The following is a 19,172-nucleotide window of genomic DNA, read 5'->3' as shown; positions in this document are numbered from 1 at the left end:
AGTCCAAAACATTTATAAAGATTCCATTATATATTTCGCAATATCTGTATTCGAATGATATTTATTTCTTCAGTACAAAGAAAATGTTAATTTCATCAAAACGTAGACCCTATGTATCATTATGCAATAATAACAGCACCGGGAGATTATTTATTTATTGCAAAAACAATGTTTGAAAATTTGGCTAGAAACAGTCCTGCTGGCGCCATCTAGCAGTACCATTTATAAACTAAGTGTTATCATCATCACTGTCAGATGGCGCTGGCAGCGCTATTTTGTAAACTAAATTTTTCAAATGCATTTCAGAGGAAATGAATAAATAAAGTATTCAAAGTATTATCAAATGCTGTTTTTTCAATAAATAAACCATCCTGTTACTCAATATCGTTACAGAGTCATTTATAGCAACTCTACAATGAATTTAAAGTCTAAAGTTACCTATAAATTAATAAATAATCAATTTTTTTCTTTTCTAGCGTTCTCGTTAAAAAAATGGGGACAAAAATATATTGAATAATATGTCTGCTCTTATACCTAATCTATGTTCTTGGTATCAGGATAACAGGAAAACGATGGAGGTATTCCTACTTGACGCGCGTATTTCAAATAACGTGCACACTCGCTATCGCAGATTCTTTGGACTGATGTAACAAATATATGTAAACTGTATCCACAAAATCAGAAAAGGACGCTCTCACGTTATCTAATTGTGCAAACTCTTCAGAGCACGATGCTTTCCTCGGTTCCAAAACATCTAATTATCGCAAAAACGTATTAATGTACTATGTAAATCGAATATCTGCGTCTGCGCTCGCATCCTGCAATATACTCTTTTCCAGTTAAACCCCGACGACGTCTTAGTTGTTCATCTGCAGAGTGTCGAGGACTACCTTCGATTTTCTCATTAGCATTGCCAGTACTCGCTTAACACTTGTGCGACGTGTGATTATGTCGGTTCATTTTCTATCCCATTCGAATAATAAAAAAATCCATCGTTGATAGAAGAGTTGTAACGTTCCCTCGCAACATCAGTCGCGTTCTCACTTATTTATCCTTCGTTCTACAAGTTTGAAACCATTCTGTGGTTGAGGGATCTATTTAAAATGAGGATCAAATTTAATTACCTCTTTCTGTAAGTAGTTTCATTACCAAAAGTATAATTTTTATCCATGGAATAAGATAAAACTAACAGTCTCATGCGATTTCCAATCGATTCGAAGTCTGGCGCGAAACTTTCAATATTTTTTACCGATTTGTGATGCAATAAGCGACTGCTAGGAAAATTTGCACTAACTTCCTAATGTTGAAATAAATCCACCTACAATTATGAACAGAGGTAGAATTATCTTTTTATTAGGCTTCCCTAAAATCAGCTTATTTTTCAATCAGTTAAAATTTTGGTATTCGTTCAGAATCAAAGGTTGCATTCGTTTTTGCATTTGTTGCAATCAAAATAGTTAGTGTCTTGAAACAATAGAGATTAGATAAGCAATAGGATCACTATTATTTGCGTAGGCTGTAAAGTTGATGGTGCATAAAACGCTATGAATGCTTCCGTGTTTGTAGGGGGCTTAAGCTCCCGAAAGATTAGATAGTATATTGGAACTATTTCGACTATCAACTATGTTAATAATGAATTTGATCGGTTTCTAAAATTTCCAAATGTTATTACGAAATGGAAGAAAAGAACAATTCACGTCAATTAACAGTTACGTATCGAACAGGGCGCTATTTTCATTAGCACGCGCTCAGCATTCCGCGAGGGAAGAAAACTGCGACTTGCGTCACCAAAAATCAAATACGACGGATGCTGAGTGTGATTTCATAGAACACGATCACCGTCTCGTTTGTTTCCATGGTATTAATAATAAATGGGAGTCCAGGTAATTGTTTCACTACCTGTTCAATAATATTTCGATAAAAACGAACTGAGAAAGTATTAACAATTTGCTTAGAAACGAGAATGTACACACTTTGGTTCTCTGCCAATGGTCTCTGGAGACATTCGATCCTCAGCAGAGCCTCCATGGATTTCCATCTTTAAAAAACTTGGTGATCATGAATGGAAACTTGAGCAATGTAACGACTACTTTCCCATCCGAGACTGCATCGATCGAGGTGCGTGAAATTCATTATTAAATAGTAGCGTAACGCGATATACTAATAGTTACAGAATTATGCTCTCTAGCATGTGACTATAACTGGCACTAAGCTTCAACAATTCCCCGAGCAACTCTTCGCTGGTCTCTCACACTTAAAGACCATTGATCTGAGGAACAATTCTCTCGCGGAGATCGACGTTGCAGCCCTCAACATTTCTTCACTGCGTCATGTCTATCTCTCTGGTAGAATACCATTTCTAACAATTTTATAGTCATTGCACTGCTCAGACTGAAATAAAACATATATGCCTGTACAAAAGGGAACCCCATAAGATGTACAGAGGCAGCAAAGTGGATCCTGGATCGAGAGAATGGCTCTCTAAGTCACAAAGTAGCTGATAAAGACAATCTACGTTGCACGACACCATATGAAGGCAGATCATTGGTCCAAGTCGTCGAAATAATAAAGGTAAACGATGAACTTCGCGTTACCATTTATTTGTTGATGCTACCTAAGTCAATTTGTTACTTTAGACATTGAAGGAGGAGTGTAAGATGACAGTTTGCGACTGCGAGCTAGTGTATGTCGTTGGTCAAGGCGGAAGGCACATTCAGAAGCAGCTGATGGTCTTTGCTTCTGTGAACTGTAGCCATCGTGGACTCACCGAGATGCCTAGCTTCTTGCCAGGAAACACGACCACTCTTCGATTAACTGGAAACAAGGTAACTACCTTTGCAAGCTCTGTTCAACTTTAAAATATAGGTATACATACCAAGTAACCTTGAGGACTGGTTACATAAGCTTTAGACTGCGTCCAGGCCTCAAGCTTGCCTGGAATACCAATAACTAATTTTTGCAAAAGAAGATGGCTTGAGTTATCTTAAACCATATTCTTCTGGGAAAAAGCATGAAACATTGGATCAGCTCAGTGATTTTATTATAGATTCATGATCTGACGCCACTTACGACGAATCCCATGTACAGAGGAGTGATAGACTTGTATTTAGATGATAATCAGGTCGAATCGATCGTTCAGCTGGAGGGGTCAAATTGGTTGGATCGCTTTCGGTTACTCAGTCTTCGAGGAAATAAGCTAACTGATGTTAGTATCGTACTAATCGCGGCTGGACACACTTTACTGGAACAGAAACGTTAGGGCAGGGATTGAGAATTAAATTTAGAACAGGGAGATTTACGTGAGGAAACACTTGCTAGATTTAGCGTGTTAATAATCGTTGATACGCTTAAGAGATTAGATGCGTCGTCGCTGTTTCAGTTGCCTACATATGCCCTGGAGAATGTGTTGCAACATAATGGGAATGCTGTGAGCTTGTACCTGGGAAACAATCCATGGACGTGTGATTGTCTTTTCACACCAGGCTTTCAGGTGAAATTTCAGAAAATTTGTAAAAAAGTTGGAGACTTTATGCATTTTTTTATCAATTGATTTCAGGATCTATTAATCAGATACACGAATCTTGTCAAGGATGTCAACGACGTGAGATGTTCTCTAACAAATGGAGATGACAATTCTGGAAAAACTGTAAGCAATTCTATTCTCCTTTCTTTGACGAAGAATGCTTAAATATTTATATATTCCATTTTTTTTTCAGATAAAAGATCTAACACGCACAGAAATCTGTGTCTCGTCGGACGAAGCCCCGCTGCTGCATCCTCTGGATGTACTAAACATTATACTAGCGTCATTAATATTTCTAATCATAGGTAAACTTCTCTATGACTACTGGTCGTTTAAGAAAACTGGCAAACTCCCTTGGATTGTTGCCAAGATACCATAAGTAAAGATTTATTGTTTCTACTAGTCTTTCTGTGACTTTAATTTTTACCTTGTATCCTAGTTTCTTAGCCTGATAATATTGACGGTATAATTCTTCAGCAGCTGCCTTCTTAGCCATGCATTCCCTGTGTCCTCGCCCTACATTTATAAAAATAAAAACTAAATAAAAGAAAGGATAGCTAAAAGCTGAAAATACCTTCACTGGAATATCCTAACGCGGTGCAAGTAGCCACGTATGTTAAGCCCTTATAAGATTCTATTTTCTCATGGGTATACTTTGGCACTGGTTCACCCTTTTCGAGACAGAGTTGATACAATTTTCTCTGGGCCGTTTCTCTTGGACTATCCATGTTGAAGTTAATTATTTCTAGCATTCTATTCAATCGAATTCGCGTTAGCTTTGACACTAGTGGTCTAGAGGTAATGCCTTAATAATTAGGTCTAGACCTAATCCTCGGTTAAGCCTTAAAAAGCCTGAATTCATTGTTTACAGTACATACTCCTCTTTTGTAAGATCCATCAGAGTGACAAGCTTCTCGTCATCCATCTGCTGATTAGCAATCATTCGTAGTATCTTCATTGCCACACAATTTTTAGTAGACTCCTCACTATTACCTCGACAAGTTGCTGATAAATTGTATAAAACGTTTGGAATAGGATCGAATTACTTAATGCTACAAAGTATTACCAGCGAATCCACCGAGGTTGCCGCGAATTACGTGAACATTCGATTTATGACGATGTGGACCATCAGTTATATGCTGATAAACAACAGGCACTTTGCAACGCTCAGCGTATGCTTGTAAAATACTTAATGCAGTTCGTCCTGTGCCTTTTTGCAAGCTTATGTCGCCGTTACCCTTTAGAATTAATTTCTAGTTAATAAATGAACACTATACGATATTCTATAAGTGAACAGATGTACTTTAAACGAAACAGTATCGTCTTTAGATTCGATTAATTCTTGACTATCTATATTCTGTTCCGAATTGATCTCAACAGTCGAGTCACCCACGTCAGCGCCCATTCTCTGACAATGAAGAATAATGCAAGAGTTCTCTCGCTCTAAAATAGGTTTCTAATTAAATTTCCTTTGAAATGAGATTAAACTTATAAAAAAGTACCCTTCATACTGGTATCCTTTTTATTCTCCTTATTTCGAGTATGTTTTTTATCAATTGACGCTTTGGGTGCCTGGTCGTCCGCTAAAGCAAGAATTAAATCAGTAGTGTGCATTTGTTAGAACCTATTCTGAAGTTTTTAATATTTTTTAGTACCGAGAGTTGACTTTCGCAGAGCATTGCCCACTACCTTTTCCCACGCTTCCAAGCTGCGCGCCTCCTTCGTCCTCTGATCAACGTCTATATAAAAAAAAACGCAGTTCAGATATAATTATAAAAAAAATTGTGCTAATATAATTGTCGAACAGCCCACAGACATGTATCAACATTCATAGAACTGGGTTTTTCAACAGTCGAAGACTTTTCACGCGTGGGAAGGAAAGAACTTAATCGATCTCCGCAATTCTGTTCATGTGAGACTCTCTTCTGCTTATGGTCGATGAAGTCAATGTCTCCTGCTACGCATATTTTACTTTCAGAGACTTGTACTTCTGCGACACTCTGGCTGACATAGTTCTCTACGTTCTTCAGTAAATTCTCTATCAGTTGCTATCTTCAATAAATCATAAATATGCGACTTTAAATTAAACACAAACTTACTTCATTCTCAGCAGTCAAGGAACCTCTAGCGGACATCATCGAGATAGTCTCTGACTCAGGAGTGCAGAAGGACGTTGACGTTTCTAAATATTCGCGAAAAAATGAGATAGATACGTAGTCTTCCAAAGGCAAGAATGAAGTCTATAGTTAATCTCAGAGAAATTGATTTAAAAGATCAACTGACCAATTTCACGACAGCAAGGCACACGAAGCTGCTCTAGAAGATCCTCAGCGCGCTCAATTACCGTTTCCATCTCGCAAAGAAGCGGCGCAGCGTTTGGGAATCTCTCAACTATCATGTTCCAAACGAATTCTGCATCCTCTGTCCCTTGCAGCGATTTTGGTAAATCATTCTTTTGGCACGTCGAGTCCCGTTGTCCTGACATTTAAGCAGCAATTCTGTCTTGCTCTGTGCACAATGCATGAAGCATTCGTGCGATTGTCAAGATGGTATAGATGTCGTGTACTTTAAACGGGGAAGTTTCTTGAACTTGTGGGTAGGTTAACAAGACATTGAACAAAAGATAGAAAATAATCGAGTGAATTTGTATTGGCTCTGACAAGTGTTAATCATAAAATAGTTGATTATTTTCCAGTACACGAGATTTACACTAAATATTCTAAAAATAGTAATCAAATTCAGAATTCGTTACGATTGTGACGGTGAAATTTTTCAGTTTCGCAATTCCCTCTGAATTAGATTGTAATTACGCTCAGCCTAATCATAGGTATAAACAGATAGGTATACAACGTGAAATTAGGCTTGACGTGAATTTTTATTGATAATAAGATACCTCTTACCGCTAAATTTAATACACATCACATGTTTTTCTTATTTGTAATGTGAATTATTTAGGAATATATACAAAAAGCCATTACAGGAGAATTCCTCGATATACGGCGATACATCGAAAACGTGTAGAGTCCGTTTTAAGGTACGTATGAAGACAATCTTATTTTTCTAAATGCGCGAGTGGTGTTTTTTTCTTCAAGGTGACGACTTTATCGTGTTATGATTAAAATTAATTGAGAAAAAAACCAATATATAAGATTGGTTCCAGTTAAGTAATTCATGTACAATTATACTTAAACTGATAGATAATCACATCAGTTTTTTTCTTTTCACTTTCCAACAAAGACTTCATAATTTGTTCTCGCATAGCTCGTTAAAACGATGGTACAATATTACGTTAATTACAATTAATGGTGTCACAAAAGAATGACATCTTAAATCAAGGGTGTGAAAAATTGGCTTCTTGAATGCACTTAATGTAAAAAAGGAAAAAGAAAAAGGGGTTGACAAAGGAGAAAAACTTCTGTCCAAAAAAGCTTCACTCTCTTCATAATCCCTTTTTATCATATTCTCTCCCGTTTCTCTCGTTCCTTATCGCTTAGTCAGCTTTCTGTTTATTACTTTCCGGCGATTTGTCTCCGTTCATTGGCGAGCGTGAACGGCTACGGCTTTTGCTGTGTTTGCTTCCTGATCGGGACCTCGATCTGTCGCCCCTCGATCTCTCGCGACTAGATCTATCTCTGGAAGAAGATCTGGGATTAAAGAAACGACTATGTATTTGCCTGTCTTGCGCTAATTGTTATCACTTAAACTCACTTCGAGGGAGACTTGGCTTTGGATTTGGACTGCGACCTGGACTTTGACCTCTCAGCCTTGGACCTAGAACGAGATCTGGATTTGGACTTTGACTTAGATTTCGACTTTGAGCGGTCTCTTGATCTGTAAAATTATATAGATCAAATGAAGAAGGGGGAAAAAGGACAGAAAAATATACAAGTAAAAATCATACACAAACTAATCAATTTTCTAATCCCGTTTTCTAAACTTTGGTAAAAATGTGGGAAGATAAAAACGGAAGCGGCGAGAGGCAGGCAGTTACAAAACCAGCCCAAACGCAATGCCAACACATTATTAACAAAACATATAAAAATGTGCAATAATGTATCATAGAGAAATATTCTCCGCAAGTATTGCTGATAAAATTGCGCAAGAAACAAAGCAAATGAAATAAAAATACTACATATTCGTAATAATATTATAAAACAATAATATACAATAATAAAAACATCGAGGACTGTGGATACTCACTTGGATTTGGAACGAGAGCGACTACGCTCAGGGGATTTGGATTTGGATTTGGATTTTGATTTAGAATGTGCTCTTGATTTGGAGCGGCTGCTACGACGGCTACGGCTGCGAGAGCTGCGACGACTCCTAAATACAAAAAAAGAAACTCTTATGAACTGTTCATAATTTACATAAACAGAAAATGGTGAATGTTCCGTTAAATATCGATCTTTGATCAATTTATCCATTAGCTACTTTATTATATACAAATTTATCATGCAATGCACAATGAATTGTATAGCCCTTTAGATGTATGATCAAAAAAGAATCGATTAAGAAGGTATGGAGCGATTTGGAAATGATTAAATTGTAAAATCGTATGGACACGATTTTAAAAGTAAAAAATGATTGGAGAGACATGTCGCCCCCCGACAGTACCTTGATCGGGTTCGAGAACGACGATAATACCTTGAGCGGGAGCGAGATCGGCGGCGAGATCGAGATCGTGACCTTGATCTTGATCTCGAGCTCGACGATCTGGAGCGGCGACCACGTCTTTTGTCTTCGATGAGCCTGATTCTGCGTCCATTCAATTCGGTATCGTCCAATTTGTCAATAGCGTTCTTCAGGTCCGAGTATGTTGCGAATTCTACGACTCTGTAATGATAAATTAAAAATAAATTAATAAATATAACAGTAATATAAGTTTAATGAAGTTTCTATGACATCGAGATAATTTGAGACTCACCCTTCGTTTCTGCGTTGCTTGTGTGCATCTGCGTACGTCACTTCTCCAGCCTGTCTCATATAATCCTTCAAATCCTGAGCATCACACGAAAACAGGAATTAGTACATTGCAGTGATATAGTACAATGATCTTACAGTTAATCATACGAGATACGATTATTATTTACGTATGAAAATAGTAAGACTAATTTTGTGTTCCTATGCTATCGATTACGCAGAGGTTAAAAATTTGATCCTGTGCACTTTAATATTATCCACTATGTCCTAGTGTATAATCCATATCTTTCCTTCCAAAAGTATATGTGCGAAATACTATCCTTTACTGGAAAAAGCCAAGTAATGTCCTGTCTGTCCATTATCTTCAGTGTTGAATAATGCTGATATTATGTGCTCGAATTTAGTATCTGCGATTGATGCAACCTTTCTTTTTATGCAATTCAATCTTTAAAACAAGTATAGTCATTTGTTAGTTTATGGAAACCTCCACCCTGCAGAAAAATATACTGTCCGAGAATATCTTGGATTAGACATGAGAAGGAATTTGCTTCTACTTCAACTAAACAAGTATTTCTGAGTCGATTTCTGCAGAGCAGCTCACAATAAGATTAATTATAGACTTGTGTAACAAACTTTCTTTTCTTGAGAGTTCTACGAAGTTCCTCTAAAGTATAAAAACATAAATAGCAAATTTGAAGGTTCGATCAGAAACTATATATATCGTTAAAAAGATGGAACTGCATAAGGCAGAGAGAAAGACAGTTGCTCGTATGAAAGTAATGATTCAATATGACAGACTTATGGTATGAGTGGTTCTTTGAACTATCTCAAAAAAATTTCCGTCTGGAAATGGTTACTATTGCAAAACTTGTATTTCAAAACTGACAAAAGTAAACGTAACACGTGTACACAGTAAGTAGTCGATCTATTAATTAAAAAAGAATTCTGAAGGGATCGAACCGATGTTGAAAATAAAAATATTCTCTTCACTGGCCTCTCCTTTGAACAACTAAAACATAAGGCATCAGATATTTCTTCCTTATTTTCACAAAGGATCTTATCTTCTCATCTACTCATGGTAAGCTTGTGTTTCCTTTTAATCTATGTCCTTCGTTGTTTCCTCCAAGATTCAGGGGTCTTCCTGTCAATCCTTTTGGAGGGTATCTCTCTTCTCTCTTTGGTATCCATTTGTAATCGTTCATCGATGAAACTTGTTCTTGTATTTGTGGGAACCAGGTACGGCTTTAAGTTGTGGACTCTCGTAAGGTGCGTGCGTGCTCTTTCATCTTGCAGTCTCTTCCACGTATCCATCCTTGACATCAGGTATTTTTCAAAAACGTATGTAAATGCATGCGCGAAGATCCCAGGCGTGATTGTATCCATGTATAATAAAAAAAACTATCACAGAATCGCGTGTATCGACACCTCGTTGCTTCCCAACGGATAACTGCAAACGCTTTGGTCACTGAAACTTCTGGGCTTCATTGGAAACTCATAAAGAAACTGGTTGAGAGAACATGAGATACGATGGAATTGCCTTGCATAAAGAAAAGTTGGTATCGTTCCTCTGATTCGAAAGGTAAGCGTTCGTTCATGAAATCATAAAGCGCGTGCTAAGGAAAACGTGAGTTTTGTAAAACGGAACACGACAATGAGTGAATGGAAAACTCGAACGACATTAACCAAACGAACGGATGCCTAATTTCGAGCACAGTTAATATATCTCTACTCATGTAATTAAAACAATGATTAAATTTGTCCCCTGTCTCTGGTACTGCTCTCTACTTGCGTGTGCACGGCTCCAAGCTCGCCAAATGTTTCAATAGAGAGATCTATATATAAAATAACACCTGAACTATGGTGCACAGTTATATATATATACGTAACAATATAAATATAACGATATAAATGAAAATTACAAGTGTAAATGTAAATATAGATATAGATATATGTAATAGATATAATGTATATATCTAAAGAGTACACTCGGTTAAGGTGACGCATTTACCTTGGGCCCAGGCACCACCTTGCTTACGGACAGACAGAGAAAGGCCAGACACAACGGCGCTTGGTCGGGTCGAACGGATCTGTGTGGCGTAGTCGCGGATGGTTCGGGTTTCGGCCCGTGTATGCCCTCATGGGTGGCCGCTGCCTGACTTACTAGATGGCTAGGTTGGTGGCGTACCAGTAGCAGTAACAGTCGTAGTGTAGTAACAAATGTGATAGTAGAGTTACATGATGGTTCAGGCGGTCATCATGGACACAAAAGGGGGCAAGTAGTAGAACAGTGTGATAGATTGTGTCAATAGAGCGTTGTGTTATGACAAGGATACATGTTTTGGATGCTTCTTGGGTAATGTGTGTGTGTATCTTGGATCAGAGGATATAGCTGAATGTACGGGTAATGGTGGTGGGGTGATGAAAGTAGAGTGATAGTTGTACACAAGATCCAGGCCAGAGAAACAGGTCAGAGTCATTGATGATCGTAGAAGGCGGACGATTTTTCTTTCCCAGCGATCAGTGACGAAGAGGATTTGCAGATACGTAAGAACCTATCATCGTCACTGGGATTGTCTCTCTCATTGGGTTTCACCACGTGTATCAGTCGTGCGCAAGAAGTGGTAGGCGGTAGGTGGTAGGGTGTACCCAGTGTGCCACACGCGGCTATCTGTCTCTCTCACCCCGGGACACCTCTCAGAAACCAACCTGGTGCCACTTGACCTCAAGGCGGGCCCATCTCGCGTGCATCGTCATCTTTATCTCTCATCGCGCATCAGTCTCTCTATTGGCCCTACCGGTCGCGCCCCTCCACGGCGAAGAGGACATTGGCTCTTCGGAAAGAACATCAATTTTATTGTTTTTCCTCAACTGTTGGCCGAACGTAAATGAAATAATAAATTGAAAAAGGAACACACACATGTGTCGAAGAGAATCGAGTCGAGAATTTTTTTTCATCAAAAGACAACCAATCATCCGAAAAGTATGATATAGACTGTATATACTGTGTATGTTATATATTGTAATGTATATTGATCAAGTAAGACTTGGTCCACATATATGCACACAAAGCAGCTCTGTTTTCTGCCTGCTTATTACTTTTTTTTTCTAATTTCATGGCATGAGTCATATTGGCGATCTATCTAGGGTTTTGAAGGATGGAGTGCGTCCTGGTATTTCCCACATCGTTAGCATGTTAACCATCGTTATCCCAGAGTTGCCCTTTGTTGTCGATCGATTGCGTCTTCTCCTTCGTTAACTTGATGTCTTTTCCGTTCTCCACACCTCTTCTTCCAAAGCTCACAGGCGAACAGCACGCTTCAACTTCCTCAGAGATTCAACACTGTGTTCTTAAGATTCACATGCCTGTTTTTCTACTCTGTTCTCAGGGATCTTATAGCGATTTTTCTTTTATATCTGTTCTGCACCTTTTTCGTCTCTTTTTTCGCTCGGGTCTCATTCGTTCAATATTCAATTTGCTTTTCGTACCTCATCGAGCAGAAATGTACATATACATTCAGGACAAAGAATTTGAAATATTGAATGCCCATAGACTTACTTGATCAAAATGTACATCTTTTTTTGTTACTCGGAAATATAGAGAAGTTTGGAACAGTATAAATCACGAACTTAAAATGACGAAAGAAAAATCGAATAAAAATGATATATAATCGTACTAAATATCGCGTTGTAAGTTTGGTTCGACTCGGGGGTACAAAATGCGGAACCATCGCCAGGCGAAAGAAAAGTATATGATCAATAACCGCATTCTATTTTTTTCTCAAGTGTATTCGCATATTTTTTCCGAAACCACGAGTAGCAATCAAACTCACGGAAAAAGCTATCAAAGGATAGTTAAAAAAAAAGCCACGAGGAACAAGTATGAGTATTGCTTACCTGCCAACTAACACGACTGGATAGGTTTTCCACGGTAAGGCGGTACTCGGTGCGTGTTGGTGGTCCGTATCTACAAAAGGAAAATCATAAATATTATATAAAGTTAACCAAAAACATTAGAAGCAGGTTTGTCTTGGACCTGACTTTATTGAACATTATATATTTTAAAACTCTAAGTAATGGAAACATAAGAGACTTGATTTTTAAAATTCAATAAATTTGCAATATTATATATAGAGTAAGTTGATTAAATTATTAAGAGATTTATCGTTAGAGCGTAACATTGGATGTATGTACCTGGGCAATGATTGCTTGTAGCTAGATGCAGTCCTCGTGTTTCTGTTCACACTATCTCTGCAAAAAGGGATGTCATGTGAACAGAAATAACGGATCGTTGGTTAAACCTTCAGCAAATAACTACAGATTCTGCATTCATTGCTCAGGCACACAATCAATCACCTGTTCCAATCGAATCAAATCTACTCAAAATGCAGCAATAGCGTACCTGTCGTGCCGCATATCGTCTCGGCTGTAACAAACACAATACCACACATCTATTAGTCACCAATTACATCGTTCCACCTTTCGCTCTCTCTCTCTCTCTCAACTACCACAGTAATTAACATAATGTCTGGGAGGGTTGTGTATCGCTCTAGGCATTATGCTATAACGTGTTAGACTCATTTCACTCTCTCTCTCTCGCTCGCTCTCACTTTCTCTCGCTCACTCTCTTTCTTACTTCCTTTTTCTCAAACACATTCACTCTTTCAAATTCGTTTTATAAATTCGACGTACTCGGGAGAGCAGTCAAATCCAAGACAACCAATTCGAAACTAATTTAGAGAAGTCGGCGTTGCCTAGACGGACTTTTTCGTGTGATTCGAAAAAGGGCAAAGGCTTGCTAACGCGATCTCTAATCTAGAGCTCATCATATCCACGATTACATTCTTCCCTGTACGGGCGATATGCAAAATCGTTTTCTATTATATTAAATTGAGTTGGAAATGCAAATAAGGTAGAATAAATTACATTATATCCAATTAGATATTTATATGAATATATTAATTTGAAATTTAATGTTGAGATTTTGCATATCTCGAGTTGATTGCCTGCAGGGGATGAGGGGATAATGATCGCTCTAATAAAATAAAAAAAAGGATTAGCGTGTCTTACGCAGATCGCCTCGAGTCCCCATAACCACCACGGGAGTCACCATAGCGCCACTGGTCACTACCCCTAGGTGTCCCCCTGGCCCTCTCTACAGTAATTCTGTAACAAGACACATTGGATATGCTTACTTGTCTCTCCAGGAGCGTGAGCGTCCGTAGCCACGGTCGCCTCGCCTCCCTGAAACACCCCGTGCTATCTCCACCGCCACTCTGAAACACACCCAACAAAACCCCGCCTAAGTCCTCGACTAATTCTTACTCTAAAGCTGCTTCCTTCCTTCCTTCCTTTTTCCTTTTTCCTTCCATTCCTCAGCCTCCTCCTCTCGACATCCGTTCAAATATCATCATCCGCCTCGCCTTTATCCTATCACCAGTCCAGCCTCTGAGGCGCTGTCCCCTCTCTCTCTCTCTCTCCCTCTCTCTCTTTTCTTTCTCAAGCTTGTCTTCATATCCCCTTTTCTTTCTCTAAACTTTTCTAGTTGCTGTCCACTTACAAGTGTATAAATCTTAACTCTGATAGGCTTTCTCATAATTGACTGGGATCTCTTTCTACATTAAGTCGTTATATTATATTGAAATGTCTACATATCTTTGATTTATTATGCAAAATTTATGGAATATGGCAAATCTTATGCGATCACCAGAAAATTATGAGAACGCATAGACTAGTTTTAGTGTCGTTTTCTTAATTTTCTTTCTTACTTTCGGTAAACCTTGTTTCGTCTTACTTAAAGAAGCAATATACATTACTTAAAATGCTGAGACATTCATTAGACAAAATATGTTTCAATAGTCACTTATATGATCGGGGAATTGATGGAAGTAGTTCAAAATGGCGGCAACTCGCATCGGCTATTTAAGTAAAAAGATGCACTTTTATTCCAGAACAAACCCAATCGTTAATTTGGAGGACAGACGCCGTTCTTTGAAATATGTAAACTCAAAGTACATAATTTGCACTTCAAATTATACAGAAGCAACAGCAGATAATAATGACCGGTACGAGATGAAATCCAACAGAAACTATAAAAACTTCAAAGTGTATGAGGACTTTATCGAATACAGAAACCAAAAGATACAGATTGAAAGGAGCACACATTATTTACTATGTTACGTAAATTTACAAGTGACTTTAATCGAAAAAATGATACTAATTCGTATGTTATGTACAAGCAAGTGTATGAAAGCATTATTTTTCAGCTTTCTTTCAATGAACAAAGTTCTACAATGCCTCTAACTTTAAATGCAAATATCTGGAAAGTATCTAAAACGAAAGCATTTCACTCAGCAATGCGTGAAACAGTATTTAAAAAAATAACTATATTGCCAATGCTATTGCTTCTCATGAACGATCTTATTTATTCTGTACAACATTAGCAAATTTATAGCGAATTGTTTACAAAATGATTAAAATTAAGTGAAAAAATTCTAATGCTAATGTTGCATTTCTAATATACGTTTAAAAAATATTTAAGAGTATATCTTCAAGAAAGTTGCAAAGATTTAAGAACTTGTGCATCGAAATCGATTTTCAACAATTAAATCATTTCAAACACCGTTAAAAGAAAAGTGCAATTAAAGGCTACAAATTTCAAAGATACATTTTATGCCTGATACCAAACTTATTATAAAAAAAATTTGAAAAAACGTGGATTGATTATCCACTAACAAAATATATTGTGAAAAGATCTAATCATGCAAAACATGCTACCTACACCATTTTTCATTCTCCTAATATATGCTAATTTTATATGTATATGCGTAAACCACGTTACTATAAAATAGTACGCATTACCTTTCTCCTAACAGCTCCTTTCCATTGAGCTCATAGACGGCATCATCTGCATCCCTATAGTCATCGAATTCCTGTGAACAGAAAATGTTTATTACAAATCAGAACAGCATAAAAAATTATTGTTTCCAGTTCCTTCATGCAGCAAAATTTTGTTATCATTAGTTCATGTTTTTGTTGGTAACAGTTATGGGATATGTACATCATCATTAATGCAGGTATTTGTATATTCTGATGCATTCTATAGTAAAACGTCATTGTGATTCTACATGTGTAGAAGTGCAATTTGATACGAGGTTCAAATAACTTCCATTTCAAGATTTTTTAACATATTTTAACGAACGAAACTTCGTCGCATTCGCTTTATATTACAAGATGTTAATATTGGAAATGTTTGTAGCTCTGTAACTGACACTCTATTTCCAGAAGTAATGAGAAATTAAGTATTGGTTACGAGTAATACAATTTTCCTTTGATTATACATAACTTACAAACATTTTGTAGATTAATCGATGAAAACCAGCACACATCTCCATTAAGCAGCCACAGTACCAATGTGTTCAGGGCTCAAGGTAGGTCAGATCAACTCACGAGTTTGAGTTATTTTCGAAGTGAAACACTTTACACTGTACACACTTTGGTCCATGATCAAACAATAATTTGACTAAACATTTCGATCTTTATACATTTACTTGGTTTTTAAACAATTATTGTTTATAAATAAATTGTGGACCAAATTCGGCACAGTGAAGTGTTAAATGTGCATTTAGAATTTAATACATGTACTTACAACAAAGCCGTAACCATTCTTGATGAGGACATCACGGAATCGACCGTAGCCTCTGAAAAATCTCTCAAGGTCTCTTTCCCTGGTGCCGTATGGAAGCCCACCGACATAGACCCTTGTCCCTACCATACTGTAAAAAAAACAATTGAACCACATTAGACTTACCACAAAGGCAAATCCATTCTTCATAGCGACCTCCTTGATTCTACCATATTTCCGGAAGAACTTCTCAAGGTCGCGCTCTCTCACCCGGTATGTTAATCCACCAACGAATACTCGGGTGCTCATTCTTAAAGGAAAATATAAAAACACCATACATAACAGGCTTCCTTAAGAACCTGCCATTTTAGTCACATGACAACATAAGAACTGTTACGTTAATTTCCAATATTCTGGCTGAGAATTGCAATGCAACTCATACAATGATTTACGAAAATAATTCTATTAATTTCAATTTTCAAATTTTGGATTAACTCTGATTTACAAGACTAACTTAGGATCTTTTACATCAAAATGAAATTTTGTAAGAAAATTTATACAAGTGAATAATAAAACTGGAACTAGTCACAAGTGCAATATAGAAGTGCTGTTATAAGAAGGTGTAATATTATTTAATCCAGTTTCATCACACATTCTTTATTAGGACACACAAAGCCCACACACAAGGCTATACAAAATTTAGCAATTCTATACACTGATAAAGTTTTCAAAACTTCTAATATAAATATGATACAAGGATTAATGTATTGTGAATGATAACATTGCTGCAATATTTATAAGATGAGGAAACTAACATGCTGTTTCTTGAAAAATGTATGTGTATGTAAATAAATTTGTAACTGAAAGCTCTTTAATGTTAATAGCATACTCACATAAACAAATAATGGAAGCATTACAAATATGAGCATCAATGAATATATTTGATCAACATTAAACTAATTTTAATTCAATAATAATGGCTAACAAAAGCTAAAATTGCTTGTTAATATTGTGTAATTTTATAATTTTCATAAGTTTGAAAAAATATATAACAACTCAAATTACTCAAAATAATGTAATCTCCTGTAACTATATTAAGCACATCTCATGCACTTGTAACAAACATTTCTCTGTTTAAAATACATTTAAAGAAAAAGAAGAAAAAAAAGATTCAATGTCTAATGCATGGATGATATGACTCTTTATTATGTCTGCTAAGATGTTTATCCCCATGCTTACTCAGCCAAAAACGTGTTCACACAAGAACTAGTGTAAGCATCAGTCGTGTCCGGTACTTATATTGATTAATATGTTTACAATCAATGGAAAAAATACTGTGCTAACTAGTTCAAAACAATACTGAATACTTCAATATGTGCTAGTACTCCAGAAAGTGAAGAAAAAAAAAATAAAAACAAATGGACACCTATACTTCAAGCGTGTTCTTTAAATTTAAATTACAGTATACTTCTCATTTAAAGTACCGAACCCGTCTAATGCAACGAATAATTAAAAAAAAAAAAGCAAAAACGTGAAAGAACTTATAACAAAGGAAATGTCGAGATTTATTTATCAAACGGTTTCTATCGCAGAGCGTTAACCTTTAAAGGGCCTTTAATCGCTTTGGAACTTAAAATATAGAATCTTATGAGTCACGCTTTTCCATTATTTGGACTTAAGATCCCGAACAATGTACCGTTACACGCCTTCATTCTGTTTTCTCTTTTTCGCGCTCACATTGCACACCTTTAAAGGTTAAACTTCTAAAGTACCTTGTTTCTGTAATAAAACGTTCTGCTTGTTTTCTTTTTTGCAGGGGAGTACCGTCGCGTACTCGAGTGAAACGATTTTAAGAATGCAATATGCTTAAAGCTCTCGGATCGCAAGTATTTTTATTGGACACCCGCTTCATAAAATGGCGGTCATGTGATCATTCATCACCGTTTTTCCTCTACGTAATCAATTCGCCGAGGACGCGTGTAGAAGAAACGAGATTACCGCGTTTCGCAAACGCATTTACACAATAACTGCATTTATCAAATAATATCGTCACTTCTGTCCACGGAAACCCCTCAAAGATCAAATATGCAACGTGCAATCGATAATTAATTGAACACTAAGGTAGAATGTTGCGAATCATTCGTCGATCTTGATAACGATTAGGGTATGATTAATTGCGTCGTACGCGTATCTCTTGCAACTGATTACAAAAATATACCTCGTAGTCGATTTGTCTGACGTAGGATAACGAAACTAATTGCCACGTTAATAGTTTATTGGGAAGAATTTTTTAGAGTAAATAATAGTCACAAGGAAAAACCGAAAACGCGAATTGAGAGCTTTGTCGCTAGCGAATACCGCCAATCTCTCTTGATATGATGCGTCGAGAATACTCATCACGAGTCGCGGCTGTTGGATATATTCGTAAAACGCGAATATATTTGTAAACCATTCACTTTTCCTCGAGCGCGCGTAATAGTGAAAAACGAATATCTGTTTACAAATCTTACCTGAATAAACGTGAAACAACGCTGCTTTGTCCACTAAAACCTTATGCTGTTTCACGACACGATACCACTGAAATTACTAGAAGAAGTAATGATCGGCGTCTGAAGTAAGATGGCTCGCTGCAATAACGGAAACAAAACGGGGTTCACACGAGCGAAAACAAAGTCGCAGTCTGTTTAAGCCTTGATGACAGACGCCGCTCACCGAAAATCCATAACAATTCGGAGCTAATTAAAATAATTGTGGTTAATAAATTGAAATTGTCGCGAGACCAAAATGCATTCTTTTTATTGATAATGCGTCCTACGAGGCAATATTTTTTAACACGATTTATTGTGGATCGTCAGTCTTCGTTCTGTTGAAGGTCTTATGACTGAGATACGGATTAATTACATTTGCAGCGATAAATTATATAACTATTCGTTATCTTGTTTATTTGATGATTGTTGTAATTTTTAATAACAGTTAAGATACTGGCGGGTAATTGTAAATGCATGAAAAATACGATTTGGGTACGAGAGTAACGTGTGCAGTCGTATCGCGGCAAATTTAAAACGTGGAAAATTGTATCCTAACCTAGGAATGTTCAGTTTTACT

The 19,172-nt window shown here is 36.9% G+C and overlaps 3 protein-coding genes across 28 annotated transcripts; 1 reads left to right on the top strand and 2 right to left on the bottom strand.

The window, feature by feature from the left end:
- The first annotated feature begins 1,662 nt into the window (after positions 1 to 1,662).
- Swi2 (Protein singed wings 2) lies at positions 1,663 to 4,002 on the top strand. The gene is made up of 9 exons (XM_076387851.1): positions 1,663 to 1,883; positions 1,956 to 2,118; positions 2,189 to 2,345; positions 2,423 to 2,571; positions 2,637 to 2,825; positions 3,047 to 3,205; positions 3,380 to 3,490; positions 3,557 to 3,646; positions 3,717 to 4,002. The coding sequence occupies exons 1-9, from the start codon at positions 1,663 to 1,665 to the stop codon at positions 3,900 to 3,902; spliced, it is 1,425 nt and encodes a 474-aa protein (XP_076243966.1). The 3' UTR covers positions 3,903 to 4,002.
- On the bottom strand, positions 3,911 to 6,008 carry LOC143185115 (uncharacterized). Its single transcript, XM_076387850.1, has 11 exons — positions 5,807 to 6,008; positions 5,623 to 5,705; positions 5,340 to 5,547; positions 5,179 to 5,262; positions 5,026 to 5,106; positions 4,827 to 4,966; positions 4,590 to 4,776; positions 4,393 to 4,528; positions 4,098 to 4,315; positions 3,951 to 4,039; positions 3,911 to 3,919 (listed from the first exon to the last, which is right to left on the bottom strand). The coding sequence occupies exons 1-11, from the start codon at positions 6,006 to 6,008 to the stop codon at positions 3,911 to 3,913; spliced, it is 1,437 nt and encodes a 478-aa protein (XP_076243965.1).
- Positions 6,009 to 6,379: 371 nt separating this feature from the next.
- Positions 6,380 to 18,708, bottom strand: B52 (serine and arginine rich splicing factor B52). Of its 26 annotated transcripts, none has more exons than XM_076386392.1 (12): positions 18,578 to 18,708; positions 16,092 to 16,218; positions 15,305 to 15,375; positions 13,639 to 13,719; positions 12,846 to 12,869; positions 12,638 to 12,694; positions 12,341 to 12,410; positions 8,451 to 8,524; positions 8,141 to 8,359; positions 7,724 to 7,849; positions 7,232 to 7,354; positions 6,380 to 7,167 (listed from the first exon to the last, which is right to left on the bottom strand). In XM_076386392.1, the coding sequence occupies exons 2-12, from the start codon at positions 16,215 to 16,217 to the stop codon at positions 7,014 to 7,016; spliced, it is 1,125 nt and encodes a 374-aa protein (XP_076242507.1). In that variant the 5' UTR covers position 16,218; positions 18,578 to 18,708; the 3' UTR covers positions 6,380 to 7,013. The 26 variants fall into 26 exon arrangements, with proteins under 26 accessions (XP_076242507.1, XP_076242503.1, XP_076242505.1 ...); XM_076386388.1 differs by lacking the exon at positions 13,639 to 13,719 and adding an exon at positions 13,514 to 13,609; XM_076386390.1 differs by lacking the exon at positions 13,639 to 13,719 and adding an exon at positions 13,514 to 13,609 and having other exon boundaries at positions 6,380 to 7,155.
- Between the last annotated feature and the right edge of the window lie 464 nt (positions 18,709 to 19,172).

Source organism: Calliopsis andreniformis, chromosome 10 (genome assembly GCF_051401765.1).
Source record: "Calliopsis andreniformis isolate RMS-2024a chromosome 10, iyCalAndr_principal, whole genome shotgun sequence".
NCBI lineage: Eukaryota > Metazoa > Arthropoda > Insecta > Hymenoptera > Andrenidae > Calliopsis > Calliopsis andreniformis.
The sequence above is the reverse complement of the archived record's forward strand: the minus strand, read 5'-3'. Positions and strand labels throughout refer to the sequence as shown.